Source organism: Lissotriton helveticus, chromosome 12, assembly GCF_964261635.1.
Source record: "Lissotriton helveticus chromosome 12, aLisHel1.1, whole genome shotgun sequence".
NCBI lineage: Eukaryota > Metazoa > Chordata > Amphibia > Caudata > Salamandridae > Lissotriton > Lissotriton helveticus.
In genome coordinates this window covers 849,983,217-850,003,104 of record NC_136073.1, presented here as the reverse complement: position 1 = coordinate 850,003,104, position 19,888 = coordinate 849,983,217, and the positions used below count along the sequence as shown (strand labels likewise).

Here is a 19,888-nt window from a genome sequence, read left to right as displayed (position 1 = left end):
GGTGATGGAGCTCTACGGAGAATTCATGGACCATTCATCATGAGACGGCAGGAGGGCTCTGGAGTACTAAGTAACACTTCATGAGGTGTTGGGGCTATAGAGGCAATTAATTGACCCTTCATCAGGAGAGGAGGCTCTAGGAGTATCAACTGGCCCTCTATGAAGATGGTGATAAGAAGACTATGGAGTACCGACCTTTCGTACAGTAAGCAGTGGGAACTCTAGAGTGGATGGATCGTACAGAAGCGGATGGAAGATCTATAGAACTCCAAACCTTTATGGAACGCTATGGTTTATTTCTAACCATAGGTGATACAAAGGAAGTATTGACAAATCCTACAAACCTGGAATGTCACTAAAGTACTGAGTAGAAATACAGAGGCAACAGAAGCCCTAGGGAGTTAATGGTGAACAAACTAGATGTGACAATGTCCTGGACCTTGCAGAAAGGAACTAACCTGTGAATGATGTCACAATATGTCTCAAAGCCCAAGTTGATATCGTCAAATGAAGCAACACTCTGGAATGCCTTTTAGCGATTGTTAGTGGTGCATGATTGGATAAGGAGACACTTGTATGCCCCTTCAAGAGGCATAAGCAGAGCAAAAAGTGGGGCTTCAGGCTTCTTGGGGACTCAGGAGTCTTTGAACCTCTGGAGTGCTCAGGCACTTCCAGTTTAACAGTTCTTTGTGTTTACTTACTGTAGTCTGCCATCTGCGGGCCCTCCACGCACCACATCTGACACAATAACAGAGTTGTCACCTTCGCGGCCAACAGGACGATCCCTGCCCCCAGAGATGGCTATCCCAAAGCCAAACCGTGGGACCTAGAACCAGAAAAAAAGAACAAGGGTTTGAGGAAAGCTGTTTACCTACATGCGCTACCAGAGGCAGATTTGAAACCAATCAAAGTTAGAGTACTCAGATAGGTCTAACTTACTCTTTCCGCAGTGTCAGGACACTGCTGCAGGGTGGACTCACTCTGCTTTACCTAACGAATGATGGAGGAGGGCAGACACAGGTGTTGCCCTGGTACTTCCAAGGAACTTTGTTCTAAGATAATCAGATTTTCTAGGCTTTGCTGCAACACACACAGGAAGTACTCAAAAGGCTTGCCTCTTTTCACTCACCTGGCATTCTTAGGCAAGCTCTAGCCATTCCCTGTGCCACAGACCAGGCATGGATAATAAAAGCACACACAAAGTTGGCTTTTCTCGGTTTATTGGCGCAAGCCATCAGTTCGTAAGCACAAGGGTCTATGCCAAGCTGCAACCTGAGTGCCTTTCACAAGTATGCAGGTCACAATGGACCGTACCCCCATCCATATTCCAGATTTCACAAATCACCACACTGGCTCAACTCACCCTGTTCAGGGTGATCGTGTACTGCTCCCAGATGGTCATCTCCTCCATCTCGGAGACCTGCAAGTGAGACAAAACACACGCATCAGGGGCCATTTTGGAATTCTCGACACTGCCACACGATACACGTCGAGGCTATGCAAGCAACACAAAATCGCTTTTCCTTTACATATGTTCCTCACTTTGATATATTTACACTCTATTAGATTACAAGAGAAAACTCCTATTACTTTTCCTTGCACTGTATTACAAAAGATTACTCTGGTCTCTACACCCTGGATTAGACTGTAGGAATTTACTCCGTTTTGTTACTCCCGCTCTTGATTACTCCGATTACTTTAGCCCGGATTAGATAACACAAGAAGATTTGCATTACTTCACCCATTACTAAAGATTACTTCCAAGTAAAAGGTGCTTGAAAGAATGCATTCATATGTCAAAGGAAAGAAGGGACTGTCAATGAATACTTTTCATCATAAGTCGTTGCTCATCTATTTACGGTCTGGCTTGAGAGGGAAGCTGTTGCCAGACATTATGTGAGCATCAGCTGAGATGTACTTTCCCTCCACTCACATGTTCGGAGCCAGAAGTACATGTTTTGATTGGGCAGGAGTTGTGTGCTTGCACAAAAAAAAAAAAAAAAAAAAAAAAAAAAAGAACATGCCCTCCTCACAACTGTGATCATTTTGTTTACTTAGCCGGCTCCCTGAGCTTGAACTTTTAGGGGCACACACACATGCAATTGTAATGCTGTAAAGTGCCTCAGATAACTAGATAATGGATGGTGTTGGTCTTCCTCTGGCAGCAGCACAAAAGGGAGGACCGGAGGAGGGCAGCCACGAGTAATGTATACCATTCCATATATTGTTGAATTGGTGTGTGCTTTACTGTGATTGGTCAGAGGGTGAATGCAAGAATGTGTATGTGCCCCAATAAACTTTGTTGTAAAAAAAAAAAAGAATGCGTAAGTGGATGGATGACTTGATGTACGAGTACAAAGAGGAGTGACAGAGTACATGTCTAATGGCTTACTGAGTGGCCAAACATCAGCGCCACAAGAGCCAATTTCATTCATAATACAGTCATACTGGCATTGCTTGTTTAAAGATTGTTACTAGTAATTCAGTTCCTTTAAAAAAATGTTAATAGCAAACAAATGTATGTGCATCATTAAACAGTTATGTATAGGTATGCAAGTAACAACATTTTGTTTATGGAATGTTGTGCTAGTCTTATAAGTGAATGGCTGCTGTTGCAATATTTATCTCGCTTTTTAGGTCTGGCTTGAAAAAATCCTGTCTGCATCACCTGTGGTTTGAAACATACGCAGAGTAGCCTTTGGCTCCACCCAGGAGAGCATTACTCTCTCACCTTATGGTATTGGTTGTTTAGTGTATCACTCCGCCTCCTACGGATGCTTTCAACGCAGTTCATGAAGGACTGTTATATCCCAAAACTACACCGAATGATGACCCAACTCAAACAGACCCTGCTTGATGAAAAAAAACTTGACACCAGAATACTAAGGTACCCAATTTCTGACAGCATTCCGAAGCGACACTAAACAATACAGTGCTATGCACACCCCTATACCACACCAACCTCAAATTGTGGTTCCTACTGCAAGTAGAGGGGGAACATCATCCTATTTCAAGAAACATAGCATACAAAGCCAAAATATAACTGAGAGAGGAGAAACAGACTTAAATGAAGCAGTGCTTAGAAAGATTAACTTATAAGCACACTTAGAGATTTAAAGATTGACAAATGGACACCAAAATGAGGCCTTCTATGGCACATTGTCAGTGTCCGCATCGGGCATGATGGCATAACCACATGCAGCTGCTAGAAAATATATGTTCTGGTTGTTACTTTGTGCTCAGGCCCTTCTGTAAATTTTATCTACTTCTTATTTAGAAGCCCGAAGAGCTTTCCGTCCCATTCATCACTTCCACCTCCTGTATGGTATTGCCTACTACTGGAACATTCCATTCTACTCCAATTTACTTTTACAACTCGTAAAAAAATTAAGCAAAACAGAAAAAGAATGTGTTACTCACTAAATTACGTTCTATTCCTCATTCAAACTACACTTGTTAAAACGTACAAGCATTTTTTTGGGCCTTTTTTAGAGTTTGCGGGCGGGACACTCCGTTACAAATGTTGTGTATGTCGTGTTCGATGTATTACAGGAGCCGTAGGCTGTAATGCATTTGTAATACTGTGGTTGGGACATCTGGTGTGTTTGGGATGGAGTATTTTCTCCAATGACCCAAAATAAGGCCCTTAAACTTAATAGCAAATAACCCATCATTCAAGACTGGTGCAAAGTGGGCAGCAGATTTAATTTCCTCAGAAGAGGTACATAATTCTGTTTTCTCTCCACAATTTATAGAAAAACGTCCATTATTTTAATGTTGGAGATGATGCAACAGCCACTCTTGCAGTTGCTTTTACTTTAATCCATAGTGTGGAGAATAAAAGATTAACATTTATAAGAACCTAGTTAATAGTTCCCACCCTCCTATCACACAAACAATATTTTCCACCTAACAGATTCCCAGAAGGAAACAGCCAAACTCCTTTCATCCTTTATCCTGAAGACCTGAATTTTATTTTTGTTGCATCTCGGAGAACCAGTAGGAAAAGTTTCTTAAATATCTTTGATCAGCTTTGTTGACATGCATCCATGGCAGAACAATTCTAAATCAAAAGAAATTCACTTGATTGTTGTACTGGGATGCAAAGATGATAGTAGGTGATCTAAATTTTACAGGTGCTTCGTGAGGAACCGATAACGCTAAGGAAATATTTGTACTGAAGTCCAATCTCAACATTCTTTATTCTACAAGTTAGAATCCATTTGTTCCATTAGCGGCAGCTGATATATTCCTGGAATTGGCAACCTTGCTGTGAGAAAAGCATGTTTTTTTGCCACAGGCCGTATGTGTAGATAGCTACTATTCAAGACCATGTCTTTTAGATTTCACAGAAGCAATAGTTTGCAGTTAACTTCAAAGATCTGGAAGCTGAAAAACCCAACAGAAATTTGTAGATGTGAGAATTGAAAAATCCATTTTAATTCTCGATATCTGTGCGGTTACTTTGTGCTCGGGTCATATGCTGCCTGGCGGGATCGATGCACAGCTTCTTGTGGTCACATTAGAATAATACGTCTATTAGTTGATGTTTATTCTGGTAAAAAACGTGTTTATTTGGGCGGGCACCCAATTGTACCAACCCTCATTTGCGATACAGAGTTGACTTAGGGAAATTGAAAGAAAACATTGTTGAGGAAATGAACGTGTGCGGATCATGAAGTGTTGCCGGAGCTCAAAGTGCAATGGAGCCCAGCTCACCAGTCTTGTTCCAATACCAAGCCCTGCTCACGACATTCTGAGCCGATCACCAAGCCCTGCTCACGACATTCTGAGCCAATCACCAAGCCCTGCTCACGACATTCTGAGCCAATCACCAAGCCCTGCTCACCAGTCTGATCCCAATTCAAATCCCTGATCACTCCATCATTCAGGGTCCTGAAAATAAGGCAGTTAAGTGAAACTGAGAGGTCCCCAGAGTGGAACCACACGTACACTAACCTAAGCTCAAAACAACTTAGGCCAAGTAACCCTACTTTGAAAAAATTGAATTTTTTGAATGAGTCACCAGCACTACAAAGTGTCAAGAAGGCGCGTATTGGACCACAGAGTTGATTCTAGAACACTGCGTCTACATCTGCAAGTGGTGAGCCTATAGCTATCTGCGTCCAGGACGCAAGCGCAAATACATTGATGGAGATGCAATTGGAGCCAAGGGCGGGAGATTGAGCAGTTTTTGCCGGAGATGATCCCGTCCAACCCAAACACTAAACTGGGCCGACCGGTGAATGATGTTACATACATCTCAAAACCTCAGATGACAAAGCAAAATTCTAGAACCTCTATTGTTGGAGATTGCTAGAGATGCAAGACTGAAGAAAGATAAAAAAAATTCCTCAGCCCTTTTCAAATACAAAATAGAAATATAAAGGCAACCCTGTGTCGAGAAATCCAAGTGCAGTGCTTAATTTGAGCTGGTGGTTTCCGTTGCTCGGCATCGGCACTTAATTGTCAACACTAGCGCTTATGCTCAGTCTGCCACACTGTGGCGATGTTTGTCTAATTTAGAGAGGAGCACAACAACAGTTGTTTATTAATTCAATATCCATTAAAATGACTGATTCCTGCCACTCAGGACAATCTTATAGCTTTGGGGCCCTGAAATAGCCTGAATTGTTACACTTGTAGGGTGTGGTAGTTAGTGGTTGTGTTGCAGTCATTGGCAGCAGCAATGGTTGGTGCAGGCTGTAGAGTACCTTGGCACTTATTTGTTCACAGATTAAGCACTGATAAGTGCTCAGGATAGAGATGAGTAAAAGGAAAGTAGCCGGAGGGCTGGAGGGAGACTGAAGAACATAAGAGGATAACCCAGCAGTAAACAGGAAACCAACAGGGACTGCTGAGAACTAACCGCAGCTGCACCGTATAAAAGCAACCTTTGCACCTGGAGGTACAGAAAAGCGGGCAATGAACGTCTCGCGTGGTAGATTTTAAGTCGGGGAGTAAAATTGTCAGACAGGAGGGAATGTAGGCACCTAAAGCTAGATTTTAATTTCCAAAGCGGAGAATGTGATGGTCAGATATGGTTACTTTTTTTGCTAGCAATTCAAGCACATACAAATACATGATTTAAGATGAAAAGGCCCTCTTCAATAAAGGCAGAAACGGTGGACTGCCTGTTTACATCGTAGAGACTATGCTGCCAGGGAAAGGAGCAGACGCCCTGCAGGCCTTGCAGATGGAAAGAGAGGGTGGAGGCGGAGTCCTGTGGGGAATTGCTCTATTTTTATGTCAGGAGTACCCCCACCATCCTATTACCCGTTAAACAAGAGTGAACATTGTGCCCATCCGGTTCAGTGCCTGCACCAGCCAATCAGTCGGTGAAACAAGATAACAGTGGCCCTAGCAGAGTCAGCGCACCACACCAGCAAATCATCCGCAGAACAAGAGTGAAGACTGTACCCAGTAGGGCCAGTGCACCACACCGGCCAATCACCCGTGGAACAAGAGTGAACATTGTCCCTGGTAGAAAAATCAGTACACCACACCAGCCAATCATCCAGCGAAACAAGAAAACACTGGCCCCAGCAAAGTCAGGGCACCACACCAGCCAATCATCCAGCGAAACAAGAAAACACTGGCCCCAGCAAAGTCAGGGCACCGCACCAGCCAATCATCCAGCGAAACAAGAAAACACTGGCCCCAGCAAATTCAGGGCACCGCACCAGCCAATCATCCAGCGAAACAAGAAAACACTAGCCCCAGCAGAATCAGGGCACTACACCAGCCAATCATATCCAGCGAAACAAGAAAACACTGGCCTCATTTGGGAAATGGCTCTTTTTGCATGTGGATTTAAACAGTGTCAAGCACAAAAGCTGAAAACGAATGTAGTTTAAAAGGAGTGAAACGAGAAATAAGTGACGAATTACAAAATGCAATTGCAAATGCAATTTAAAAGGCTGTGCCACGGGCTTGGGGCCTGAAGGTGTCCCATTATGATGTTGCCCAGCAGAGTCAGGGCACTACACCAGCCAATCATCCAGCGAAACAAGAAAACACTGGCTCTGTAGAGTCAGGGCACTACACCAGCCAATCATCCAGCGAAACAAGAAAACACTGGCCCCGTAGAGTCAGGGCACTACACCAGCCAATCATCCAGCGAAACAAGAAAACACTGGCACCGTAGAGTGAGGGCACTACACCAGCCAATCATCCAGCGAAACAAGAAAACACTGGCCCCGTAGAGTCAGGGAACTACACCAGCCAATCATCCAGCGAAGCAAGAAAACACTGGCCCCGTAGAGTCAGGGAACTACACCAGCCAATCATCCAGCGAAACAAGAAAATACTGGCCCCAGCAGTCAGCGCACCACACCAGCCAATCACCCGTGGAACAAGAGTGAACACTGTGCCCATCCGGTTCAGTGCCTGCACCAGCCAATTCCCTGGTGAAACAAGATAACACTGGCCCTAGCAGAGTCAGCGTACCACACCAGCCAATCATCCGTGGATCAAGAGTGAAAACTGTCCATAGCAGGATCAGCGTACCACAGCTGCCAGTCATTCAGTGGAACAAAATGAATCAAGGCCCCAGTGATGTCAATAAACACAAGAAGCACACATTCAATTTTAGAGTGGGCCTTCTGTCTAAACTGTCAAAGTGTACAGGAAGCCGCAGGGAAACACTCCTGCGACAGAAGGGTGTCTATATGGACGATAATCAAATTTGGAAGTATCACTTTCCATGACTGGCTCGGATAGCGCATTTTCAGAAGACCCCCAACACCCTGGGCCAAGGACTGGGCCCAAGCTGACCTACGCCAACCACAAGATGGGTCCGCGGCAGCTCTATACTCACGACAGGATGGGTCCGTGGCAGATCCATACTCACGACAGGATGGCTCCGCGGCAGATCCATACTCACGACAGGATGGGTCCGCGGCAGATCCATACTCACGACAGGATGGGCCTTCGCACAGAGCCCTGCTCAGCACAAGGGAGGCCCCATGCAGAGTATTGCCTACCCCCACCCGGCAGACTTTAGAACAGAGCTCTGCTCAGCCTAGATGTGCCATTGAACTGCACCCAGATCACCACGAGGCAGGAACTAAACACGGCACTGCTCACCACGAGGCACGCTGTAGAACAGAGCCCGGCTCAACAGGGAGTGCAAGTTGACTTCACCAAGAATGGACCCAAAAACAGAGCACTGTTCATGTCGCTGGAAGCCCAAATTCCCATGAGGTGGGCCCGGCCACCGAGCCATGCTGAGGACACGGAAGTCCTGTTCACTATGAGGTGGGCACCAAAACAAATCCTGGCAGTGCTCACCATGAAGTGGAAGTCAACCCGCTCACGACAAGGTGGGCTCAGAAGCAGAGAAGTGCTCAAAGCGAGGTGCTTCTCACAAAGGGGCCCTAATTCAGATCCCTGACTAACGCAAAGTGGGAGTCCTCTTCACCACGAGATGGGCTAAAAAGTAGAGACGTGGTCAACGCAAGGTGGACGGTCTGCTTACCATAAGATGGGCTCTAAAACAAAGCCCTGCGGAGTGTCTTGGAAACAATCGGCTGACCACCAGTCAATGGTGCTGGAAAAGGCATCCTAGGCTTAACACAGAGAATGTCCTTCAAGGCACTAACCGCCCACAGCGCAGTGGCCTGTGGTGCAGTCCGGTCCCACCACAAGGGTGTGGTAGACCTACTCAAAAAGAGAACTGGGCGGTGGCAGCCAGGAGCCCTACAAAAGGTACAGGCAGACAGACCGCCCACAGCAAATGAGGAACAATGGCCTCCTGCTGCAAAGAGAGCAGGGAAGTGAAACAAACCCCCACCTGCAGGACAATGCAGGAGAAGAAAAGAAGCATGGCACTAAAATGTGGAGTAAGCAGTGAATCAGAAATGATGAGAAGACAAGGAGATCAGTCTCAAAAGGCATATGAAAGGAGAAAGCAAACAGAGGTCTCCACACCTCTCCACAGTGATAGAGAAAGACAGAACTGCCATAACAGGAGGAGCAGACATGGAGACAAGAAAATGAATGAGGCAAAAGAGGCAGGTACCTGCAAGAGTGGGTGGGAGGGAAAGAAAGTCTGAGTGGGTAGAAGGGATGGTAAGCAGCCACAATTAGAGGCCTTAACAGAGGCTCTTTGAAGACTTGGCACAACCAAATAACTCTCTTCCATCTGGGGCAGGAGAGACTCAATAAGTGGCACCTGGGGCAGACCCACCCTGGCAGGAATTAGACAACTAGATACAGTAGGGGTAGTCGGTCTCCAAACTGGAACTTTTCTGATCCTGGGCAGTTAAATGGATAGCCAGGATTATAATTAAAGTGAATGTTTGTGCTCGGGAACCGGCTGCGGCGCAGCGAGAGCGGTGCAAATATAATCGCTGACTCATCAAATGATTGTTTCGGTCTAAAAATATGAAATCTCTGTAGCAAAGCACACCTGGCAACGCCCAGCTGCAGAGATTAGATAGGTACTTGCTGTGAAATACCAACCAGGGCGCGAAATGTGAGCGGAGGGAGGGCGGGGCTGATTAAATATATACCTTGTCCCTTTCAGTCTTTGAGTGGATGGCACGGTGCAAATCCTATGCTTAAAAACTTTGCTAGAAAAACAGACATTTTAGGTTAGCAAATTCAGAGTGTCGCTGGTGTTGTAAGGTGCTCTACACAAGAGCTGCTCCCTGCCTAAACTTGGGAACTACCCAGAGTTCTCTGCTTCTTTTTTGCATAATTTATGAGGCACTCTAACCCTGAAAGAGTATTATACATATATATATATATATGATATATGATACAGTACTCTTATATTCACGATGCCCTTCCCTCTCAAAAATGGTTATACATTGCTTGTCGTACCTGCACAGCAGCATGTATATTTAGGCCATGACATTTTATTCATGTTTATTTTTTTCTTTATATAGATTAATTAATTAATACTGGGATGCAAGGGGTTACATTTATATTTCAAGGGGAAATTACATTGAATGGGCCTCTTGAGCACAAGGAGAGTTATCTCCATGTTTAAAGCCAACGTAATATGCAGTCTGTGAGGCAATAAACAGTGAATCTTATGTTAACTTCACTCTTCTGTAATAATAAACTGGAATGTGACCTTTTGCGCTGTAATAATAAACGTGTGAATGTAGGTTCATAATTACATGTGTTCTAAATAATTTTTATTATTGTGTCAAGTTTATTTACAGAGAGAGAGAAACGAAAGTGAAACTGTGGTGTCAGGGATAGCTTTACTGTGATGTCATGCAGGGAAAGGAAGCGTGACATCACAGTGTAGACTCTTTATATGACAGACTGTGAAGGGAACAGAGAGGAGAGGCATGGACAGCTACTGCACGAGCTCAGGGCGGGAATGGACTACCAATGACGGGCACGAAAAGGATATCCGCTGTCAGACCGGCAAAGGGTCACCAATGACGGCACGAAAGAGAACATTTTTACGTGGAACACTACATGGCTGCGTCAGACAAGGAAAGCTAACTCGGCATGTATGACAAGGAAAGCTAACCCGGCATGTATGACAAAGAAAGCTAACCCGGCATGTATGACCAGGAAAGCTAACCCGGCATGTATGACAAGGAAAGCCAACCCGGCATGTATGACAAGGAAAGCTAACCCGGCATGTATGACAAGGAAAGCTAACCCGGCATGTATGACAAGGAAAGCTTTTGAGGTACCAGAATCGATTCCTGATCACGTAGTATTGATAATCGATATGTTAGGATTAGCATGGTGTCACTAAACTCACACTGTAGACATGCATAATTAGTATTTACGGTATTTACTTTCACTTAGCTTCATGCCACGTTACGCTATATGAATACCATACTATGGCCTTCTTTAATATCGTACATGCACAGGCCTTATTCTCCCTTAGCTCTAAAAGCCCTGCTCCTGGGAAAGAAACCAACTGTTGCAGAAACTGCTGTTTCAGCTCGGTAGGCTCGGCAAGGTCGTAGTTAGCCGAGGAAGGGCCGATAAGCACATTCCGGGAGGGGTGCAGGGTGGTTTGTCTCTGAGAAGACAGAAGGGAGTCACCCGTCTGACCTTGCTGCCTGAGCGAAATCAGGAGCTCTTTGTGTGCCTTATATGGGTTTTCCTATTACTGTACTAGCTTGTACCAATTTGTATTTTTCCATGTTAGGCCATGCCGGTGCCAACGCAATTGTATATATGTGATGTGCTGACAATGTGCCAGCAGTCTTCTTGGCGGACCTTTTGGGTTAGGTCGCAAGGAGCTCCTCTGGCAGAGTTTTGTGTTTGTCTAATAAACGCTTGAACCTTCTACACTGCCGACCGACTGCTTATTGGTAATGGTAAGGGGATTTGGTAATGTAATGATTATTGTTGGGAGGGGATCATATAATTTTCGGTACTTCAGTTGGCGACTCCGCCGGGACTCCGCGTTGGGGTCGTCCCTGTGTAGCCACAGGCGACATCGAAAGGGGTCCTCTTGATCGGGAGAGTTGCAGACCAGACGCATAAGAAATTGGGGTTTTGCTCTGCCCTCCCGGTCCGGAGGGCCTCAGCTGCTAGTAACCCCACGCCGGAGTCCTTCGGGTGCAACCCGAGAACCTGCAGCGCTGATACGGGGCAAACGTCGGCAGTGAAGAACGTTCCGGCAAACCTGCGTGCACCAGGTGAGTGTTGTGTCTCGTTATATGTTGAATTGCATATGCAGATTTAAATAGCGGGATTTAAGCATTTGGTGGCCCATGGTCACGGAGGAACTCTGACTTTGCATTAGTTGTCACAGAGAGGATCTGGTCGGAGGTTCGACGGGGGCAGTGTGGAACTGCACGTGCGAACGCTCTGGGTACACTAAAGATAAGGATTATACGCCTGGGGGAACTGCGGTTCCTGCTCGGCCGGACTGTTCTCGGGAAAGCCGATGGTTGAGATTGGGTAGCACCCGGACAAATCTGGAGCGGCGCTGAAACGCGGGCTTAGCCAGAACAGTTCGGGAGGTGAACCATGAATGCTGTCGGATGGCCTGTAGACCGGTCTGTGGTTTAAAACCTGTGTAACTATCTTTAGGCAGTCTGAGGACGAGACTGTTGTTGGACGTGTTTTTGCAGCCTTTTGAATAAATTAGCAGAAGAGTTCTCCACAAGTGGGAGCCGACGGGCTCCACTTTTTGATTGAAAATTGCTGGAATTTATATGTTACGTTTTACGTTTGTCTGATGTATAAGGAAAATACGGATGTGAGGATGATGGGTGTCATGGCCATGAGAATGAAAGTACAAGGATAACGTGATATTTAAGTTCGTTGAATTTGTACTAACGGAGAAATTCCTTTTCAGCCAGAAACGAGATAATACGATATGCCGTGCCTTAGCAAATTGTGTTTTGGTTGTGTCCATAGCGACGAGGGGAGGTTAGACGAGAGTCAGCCGAACCCACCAGAAGGGACACCTAGCCACTTTATGTATTGTAAGCATGGTATTGGCCCCCTCATCTTTAACTCTTTGTGGCATAAATACACTAAGGACAATATAGAATTGCAATGGCCAAAAACCGGGTCTTTCGATGAACAAAAACTGGCATATTTACAAGAACGTCTTTTCATTAAACGCAGCCGATGTTCGACACCCTTAACAAATGGCAGAAAGAAGCAAAGAGACGACGCATTCGATCTGAAAAATTAATGAAGATAGAGCAGGGACAGACTATTACCCAGAAGGCTATCGCATATGATAAAAATAAGGTAGAACAAAATATTGAAATTGCAGACAGGCGGTTTAAACTTCAGGTAGACCAATGTTATGTAGCCAGAGAAGGGGCGGAAGATGAGATTGAGGAATTGTTAAATGCGAGGCCTCCCCCACCATATGCCCCGGAGCGTATATACCCTGCAATACCTGTCCAGCCAGAAGTTAGACCACGGGCATCTGCGCCCGAGGAACGGGGCTCCGTTACCCATGAACAAGATAACGGTGTTTCCTCTCCTCAAGGTGGGGCCTTGGTTACGCTTGTCCCCGAGTCTACACAACTGATCACATCCCCTCAGACGCACTTGAGTCTCCCTATGCCGGAGATATCCCCCCCCCCGAGTTTGTATTACACCCAGGGGGTTTGACCCGACCCCGAGGGGAGCTGTAGGGGGCCTAGATAGCAAGCGTTTGTTCACTAGAGCATCTGTAGAATATGGCGAAAAAGAAGCATTAGGAGACCAGGCTATCAAGTGGGTACGGAATGAAGTATATACCCTGATTGACATATGGAGTACTGTGAAGGATTTAGAGCCGGTCATGCAACAACATGTGCTATATGAGATGTCCAATTCGCTCATTGGGTCTTGGGAAATAAACTTTAGGGACGGGACAGCTCCCCAGATCCTGTATACTATCAGAGATTGGGCCCATAAATTTAGCCTAACACCGGAAGAAGTATTTAAGAATGTAGACACTTTGGTACAATATCGCGACAGATTATTCTTGAAAAGTCCACAGTGGACTACGCAACACCCTATGCGAGAAGTACACCCAATCTATCATCCCGAAATCCCCGAACAACGAGATGGTAATCAGGCGATCATACGACAAGGGGTGGCGGCTCGGTTCCAGGAACAGTGGGTTTATACCCCATGGAAAAGAAGTGAAGTACTGGCGTTGAAATCTCAGCTGCCAGATCCCCGAAAGAATCCTACTGCGTACTACAAAGAATTGACCGAAGCAGCTGCGTCCGCTGTAATGACTTTAGCCGATGTTGAATTGTTCTTCGGACTACTAGTACCGGTTGATATATGGCGACAGGTGCACGATTCTAATCATGCTGAATTCGGTGGCACGTGGGAGGAGTTAAGGGGCTGGGACCAGGATCGCAAACCAGGGGACAAACCAAGAGTGGAAATAACTTCTCTTCCAGCGAAAATAATAACTTTTATGCATACTCTGATCCCACCCCGAAAAGTCGATTGGGATAAACTGTCCGCCTGTAGACAAAAGAAGGACGAAAGTGTGTCCGACTTCTTTACCAGGTTCGAAGAGGTTTTTATTGATTTTAGTGGGCAAGATTTGGCCACAGAAGGGGGCACCAGGTTGTTCGTTAACAGGTTCGTTACGAACCTGGCTCCGGAAATTTCAGCACGACTGGAGGCGGCAGAGAGTACCTGGACTACCTCTTCCCCGTCTGTAATCCTCAGCATGGCCCAGTACTACGAGCATAGAGAAAATGAAAATAAGGATAAGGTGGATAAAAAGGTTAAGGATCTGAAGACTCGAGTACTGTTACAGCAAGTGGTTCGAGGGCAAGGAGGAGGTAGAGGTGGTCGGGGCCCAATGACGAGAGGGGCGGGGACAGGAAGGGGTTCAGGAGGAGCCCCGTCAATCGGCATCAACCAGTGTTCCTATTGTAAAGAGGAGGGACACTGGAAGGCTCAGTGTCCATACTTGGCCGCCCAGAACGCGGCGATTCGCGGACGAGGTAGAGGACGAGGGGGCCCCGACCGAGGTGATATGCATAGAGACGAGCACAGAGACGTTCAACAAGACAGGTCAGAAAGGAATCATTTTGATAACCCCCAACACAGACAATACTACCATGGTGACTATGCCGAAGGGAATGATGATGAATATGCCCCAGCATAGGATAGCCAGGGACAGAGGGGGGGCCATGTGTCAATTCCGGTCAATCAGAGGGGACCCTACATCAGAGGGGAAGTGTTGGGGACATCTGAGAATTTTCTAATTGACACAGGAGCAATGAACAGTTCCGTTGCTCGATCATTGGTTCCAGGGGCAGCTCTGTCCGGGCAAAACAATGTTTCGGTGGGTTTTTCCGGAGTCCCCGTTGTAAGCCCCATCTCTAAACCTATCCCCTTTACGATTGGTCCAGCCACTATGGACACTCCTTTCTTATTAACATCGAATTGTGGAGAGAATCTGTTGGGATTGGATATGCTGAAAAGATTGAATGCTACTATACATTGTTCTGCGGATGGGGTCTATTTAACTATACGTCCCTCTGTAACACCTGTTAAACAATGTTTTACGAAAAATGAACGACTCCCACCGGAGTTCGATGGCGTCCCAACCTCCCTTTGGGCGATAGGGGACGCAGATGTGGGTGAACTGGACATACCCCCAGTTCACATCACGTTGAAACAAGGCGCTAAACTACCACGCATCCCACAGTACAAAATAGCACCGGCGGGGGAACGGGCTTTATTGCACATCATCCAGGAACTGATTGACAAAGGGGTTGTAGAAGAAACAAACGCCAATATTTGCAATAGCCCGATCCTCCCGATTTTGAAGAGGAACCATGACCAAGGGGAGATGGGTGCTGCCTATCGTTTTGTGATTGATTTGCGAGCCGTTAACAAAATTGTGGTGCCACAGTATCCTGTGGTGACCGATATCACTACCATTCTCACCATGATCCCTCCGACTGCACAGTACTTTTCGGTCATTGACCTGAAAAATGCTTTCTTCAGCATTCCTATCCACCCTGATAGCAGACAGATCTTCGGATTTTCAATATCCGGACGCAGTTTCCGCTTCTGTCGCGCTCCTCAAGGCTACACTGAAAGTCCGAGTATATATAGCCAGGCTCTGAAGGCTCTGTTGGATGACTTAGAATTGCCGGATGGCAATGTCCTCTTGCAATATGTAGATGACTTACTAATTGCATCTGACACAGAGGATGGATGTAAAAAAGCTACGGTTAAATTGTTGCACCATTTGGCTGTCAAGGGGAACAAGGTATCCTTATCTAAATTTCAGTATTGTCGAAAGGAGGTGACCTACTTAGGTCATCTCTTATCGAAGGAGGGTAGACGACTAACACCTGAACGTATTGCTACCATTTCTAACATGTCTGTACCTTGCACGCAGCGTGAAGTCCGCGCTTTTCTTGGCATCACATCTTACTGTCGCCAATGGATACCTAATTTTTCACTTCTGGCTAAACCTTTGTTGCATTTGACTACCAAAGATGTGCATGAACCCCTACCCTGGACGGATGAATGTCAGCTCTCTTTTGACTCTCTAAAAACTGCTTTATGCTCTGCCCCTGTTCTGGGTACTCCAGATTATCGTAAACCTTTTGTACTATATGTACACGAGGTCGACGGTTGTTCATTGTCTGTTTTAACGCAGGCCTTTGGAGGTAAGCAAAGACCGTGCGCCTATTTGTCAGCGACATTGGATAATGTTGCAAGAGCACTTCCTAGCTGTCTGAGGGCTACGGCTGCAGTAGCAGTGGCCATCCGACAATCAGAAGGACTCGTTTTAAATTCCAATTTGACTGTAATGGTGCCGCATGCAGTAGACACCTTGCTAAATAAAACAAAAACGCAGCATCTTACGAGTGCACGCCTTACTGGGTATGAGCTGACCTTATTTGCACCACATATTACGATTACTCGATGTACAACACTGAACCCAGCCACATTGTTACCACTCCATACGAGTGAACAGGACACTAATTTACATGATTGCATATATCGCACAGAGGAAGAGACCAAGGGTAGAATTGACCTCACAGACACACCCTTAGATCAACCCCAGGGAGAGCTATATGTGGATGGTTCCTGTTTCAAACTAACAGATGGCACAACGACAGCTGCATATGCGATCACGACCCTGAAAACAGTTGTTGAAACACTTAGACTACCCCACCGATCAGCCCAAGCCGCTGAACTTATGGCCTTGTTACGAGCCTGTGAGCTGAGTGAGGGACTAGAGGTCAACATTTACACGGACAGCCAATACGCCTTTGGCGTAGCCCATAGTTTTGGGCGGCTGTGGAAAGAAAGGGGCTTCCTTACTTCACACGGTCAGAAAATACAGAATGGGCAGCTGGTTTTGAGGTTGTTGGATGCTCTCACTCTCCCCAAGAAAGTGGCTATTATCAAATGCAGTGCTCACAAAGTGATTGTGGATGAGGTAGGAGAAGGCAATGCTTTTGCAGACCAGGTGGCCAAGCAGACAGCACAGTCGCTGATGTCACCCATGTACGTCCATTCCTCTACTAGATGGGTGGGGGGAGACTGTGGATTATTTGATAATACTATGGAAAGTGTGAGAATACTACAGAAGGAAGCCACCTCAGCGGAACTAGAGAAATGGGAACAAGAGATAGGGAGATTGGATGAAAATAATTGTTGGATCGACTTGACTGAAAAGCAAAGATGGCTACTGCCCAATGCATTAGTACAGGCTGTGGTAACAATGGCACACGGACCAGCACACATAGGAGCAAAAGGTATCTGTGGGATCTTAGATCCAGTTTGGAATAATCCGAATATCCAACGGACGGCTGTCCGTTTGGTCCAATATTGCATGGTCTGCTTACAGCATAATCCAGGAAAAGGAGAAACTGTTTTGGCCGGGAATTTCGCACCACCTGCATTGCCTTTTGAAGTGCTCCAAATGGATTATATTCATATGGACCGCGTCAATAATCTCAAATATGTACTGGTTGTAGTTTGTGCATTTAGCAAATGGGTTGAGGCATACCCTACTAAGGAGAACACAGCATTGGCAACTGCAAAAGCTCTCCTGAAAGAGTTTGTGCCTCGCTTCGGATTGCCTCGCTTGATCTGGTCGGACAACGGGCAACATTTCCATGGGGCCCTTGTGCGGCATATCTGCGAGGGCTTACACATACAACAAAAATTCCATGCTGCCCGACACCCCCAATCAGCAGGGCTCGTGGAGAAGTACAATGGCATTCTAAAATTGAAAATGGCAAAAATAAAGGAGAGTACGGGGTTGAACTGGCCTGACACTTTACCTCTAGCCCTTATGTCTTTACGTGTCACCCCGCACTCACGTTCGGGTCTCTCTCCATATGAGATACTGTTTGGGAGACCTGCTAACGTGTGGGGGGTACCTCGACCTCGTTCTTTTGCAGATATTGAATATCCTATGTTGATTGATTACCTGTATGCTTTGACTAAAGACCTTCGTTCTGTTCATCAGCAGGTAGCTTCTGTACTGCAGCCACTGCCAGAGGGCCCCGGTCATCGTTTACAGCCCGGCCAGTGGGTCCTGGTCAAAAAGTTCGAGCGGGACACCAGCTTGGCTCCTAGATGGTCTGAGCCACGGCAGATTTTGTTGGCCACCCGGACGGCGGTTAAAGTGGATGGCCGCAAACATTGGATACATGTTTCGCATCTGAAACGGCTACCACTTCCACTCCCTGGTGAGCGGTCACGTCCAGGGGAAATTCTAACACAGGAAACTGAAAGAGCTGATGCATTTGTGCCCTTTTCTGACGCCTGCGAGATTGAGCGGAGGCTACAGGAAGGATCGGCGAGATCAGATGACTTGGTCTCCACTGAAGTTGCAAGTGAGCGTGCAATAGCGTTGAATTCTGTTTCAAGTACCCCAGACGACCAAACATCACCAGAACGGAAAGCCCCGGGTGTGCTCTTTTCTGACCCTGAAGTGTTGGGTCGTGAGCGATACAATCTTCGGCCCAGAAGGCCGACACACGGCGCCTCAGACCACATTGTCAGGAGATAGGGAAGGACTTCATTGCATAAGATAGGGTTTGCTAGACTACCGGTCTGAGCGCTGAGCAAGACACTGGACTGAACTCGTTGAGAGCTGGAACTTTTCAATCATTGTGCTCTGTTCAGAAAGAAGATTCTGTTCAAACGGATATGGCTTCTACCTTGGAATAAGGATACGAGTCTGCCTGTGAGACTCTGACGGACGCAGGAACGAAGAAATCCTCTGGCAGGTCGGACTGCTAGGCCTATTTCTGGACTTTTAGCTAGCAATGTACCCTTTTGGTCGTGTAATCTTAGAAGAAGAGTTTCCTATCGCGCCTAGACGCATACCTTTTTATGAGCCAATGTTTTCCACATGGACCACAAAGGTCAAAATAGCTTTTGTTGTAACTATAACTGTTATAGTAGTTGTGTTCATGAGTCTGTTTGTATACCTAGAACATAAATACCCATTACAAAAGTTTTTGCCCACTACTGCCGCACCTCCCGAACATTTCCTGTTTACCCTAGCGCCCCACAAAGAAAGGCATCGCCAAAAATATGCTAAAAATGTATTCATAGAAATGTTGCATCAGACGCACAATGTTACTAATGCCACGGATTGTTGGGTTTGTGGACTCCTGCCTACTGTAGTACGCAATCATGATCTATTTCTCTCCCGCCCTCTGTCTTATTTAGGTAGTTGTGAAGCATGGTACAAACTGTTTCTGGCGATATACCGGCATGGGAGTGAGCATTTCAGGGATCTAGATGTCAATGAGCATAATATTATTCTTGATTATGTTCGAACACACTATGCTTATAATAGAACAGGACATGGGGATAAGGTGATAATTGACCCACAAGGTTGTATACAGCTGTACTTAGCGGCAATGAACAAAACTTGGTTACAAGATGAACTGTATGATTTTAAAGACTTTAATGCCACTCAATACTTTCAGATTTTCATCGAACGAAATGTTACCAGAGACCGCACTGTCCCCATCCCTATTTTGAATGTTTCTGCAGGATTTTGTGTACAAGGGATAGGTAAGGTACAAATGGGGAATAGCATCTGCAATTATACCTATCGACTGCGAAAACGTATTAGCCCTCCTTTGATTACTCCCCACAATGTGTACTTCGTGTGTGGGGAACATGCATACACTTGGCTACCACGAAACTGGGGGGGACGCTGTTATCTGTCCTTTCTGTTTCCCCCTGTTTATGTGGCTCCCTCCAACTATCATAAAACGCATCAGTTATACCCGATGCGGTCGTATCATGGGAATACGGCCGCTCCAATCACAAGCACACCGATAGCAAGCTTCACCGAGGTGACCTCGAGCCATTCCCGTAGTACACTTTTACACAGAGCACGTAGACAGCTCGATATGACTGAAGTTGATCAGACAGATACTTCATTGCAGCAATTTACGGATTTCAGCAAGGGTCT

General features: G+C 46.1%; 1 protein-coding gene across 4 annotated transcripts in view; it reads right to left on the bottom strand.

Annotated features, from left to right (window-relative positions):
* Positions 1-19,888, bottom strand: part of TJP3 (tight junction protein 3) — a 148,596-nt gene that overhangs the window by 51,893 nt on the left and 76,815 nt on the right. For all 4 annotated transcript variants that reach the window (XM_078669062.1, XM_078669063.1, XM_078669064.1 and 1 more), the window contains exons 2-3: positions 1,364-1,420; positions 702-826 (exon numbers count right to left, since the gene is read on the bottom strand). In XM_078669062.1, coding sequence (XP_078525188.1) covers positions 702-826; positions 1,364-1,411 — 173 coding nt within the window. In that variant the 5' untranslated portion in view covers positions 1,412-1,420. The remainder of the gene's footprint in view (positions 1-701; positions 827-1,363; positions 1,421-19,888) is intronic.